This window comes from Pyxicephalus adspersus, chromosome 6 (assembly GCF_032062135.1).
Source record: "Pyxicephalus adspersus chromosome 6, UCB_Pads_2.0, whole genome shotgun sequence".
Classification (NCBI taxonomy): Eukaryota; Metazoa; Chordata; class Amphibia; order Anura; family Pyxicephalidae; genus Pyxicephalus; species Pyxicephalus adspersus.
In genome coordinates, this window is record NC_092863.1 from 62,359,828 (window position 1) to 62,360,962 (window position 1,135).

General features: G+C 31.1%; 1 protein-coding gene across 1 annotated transcript in view; it reads right to left on the bottom strand.

The window, feature by feature from the left end:
* Window positions 1-465: 465 nt before the first annotated feature.
* SNX2 (sorting nexin 2) overlaps window positions 466-1,135 on the bottom strand; it is a gene marked incomplete in the record, with an annotated part of 28,448 nt that continues 27,778 nt past the window's right edge. The window contains 1 exon segment of the mRNA XM_072416036.1: window positions 466-958. Coding sequence (XP_072272137.1) covers window positions 908-958 — 51 coding nt within the window.

Below are 1,135 nucleotides of genomic sequence, written 5' to 3' on the forward strand. Positions count from 1 at the left end.
TCCCTTTATTTTAATGTATTTTAATTTATTATTTTACATTTATTTGTATGATTCTCATAGCTTTCCTGAACAGAACTGCAACTTCTTACTACTAAATGCATCTTCTGCAGCTTCCTTCCCTGAAAAATATTAACTATGTATAACACAGTCTTTGACAGTTCTATAAGTACTTGATAGATAGTTCTGAAACTTACCAAGCTCCTTGCAAACATTTTGGTCAAAACTTTTGGGGGTCTGAATACTATTTTCAACATTTAGATAACCTAGCACTATGGCATCTTCCCTATAGATTGATGTAAACAGATTATTTTACATAAAAAAACACTGAATTGGATGCCCTTCTGCATGGAGATATGATACACAAATTACAGTCTTCTATTTAGACACAGTACTGCCCTGGGCTGACACACATACTCAATATATATCTATTGCACTATAAACACAAAAATGCTATAAACACAAAAATGAGCATTTCACAAGGAATATACCTTTAATATTATAATCACAAAATCATAATATCTGTACAGGAATGTGTAAGTGAACATTTATAAATGCAACAATAAATTGCTTCATAAAGATAAGGTAAATTTCATTTGACAGAATTGATTTTTCAAAGAAAATACTTCAAAGTAAAACTTTCTTGCCTTCATCTGCACTTGTTAAATGCAAAATAGTAAGACACATTAGTGTTCAATTCAGCAAAATATTGCAGAATATCATGCTACAGTCCATTGGAATGGGTCAGGACATGCAGCACTCTTATTAAAACGCAATAGTATATAAAAAGAAGCCACATGTTAATAAAATATAGAGTGGTTTATCTTGATATTTTCTTTGATTTAAACATGATTTTATCGTGGAATGCGATGAATATGAATTGATGAACTGAGCGTGGGATATTCTTCATCTAAGCTATAGCTTTGGCTTCAGGTAGAAAGGCTTCCCAATACTTTATGAGCTAGGGAAAAAGAAAAAAAAAACAGTTATATCAGTGTTTTGTTTTATTATTATAAATATTATTACCTGTTATACATGTACTTTCTTTCAGAAAACAATCGTCTGATTCCTACTCATAGATGAATGGCATATGGTGTATAGTTTTGGATACCCCTCCTCACCCCACCTAAATGAATTA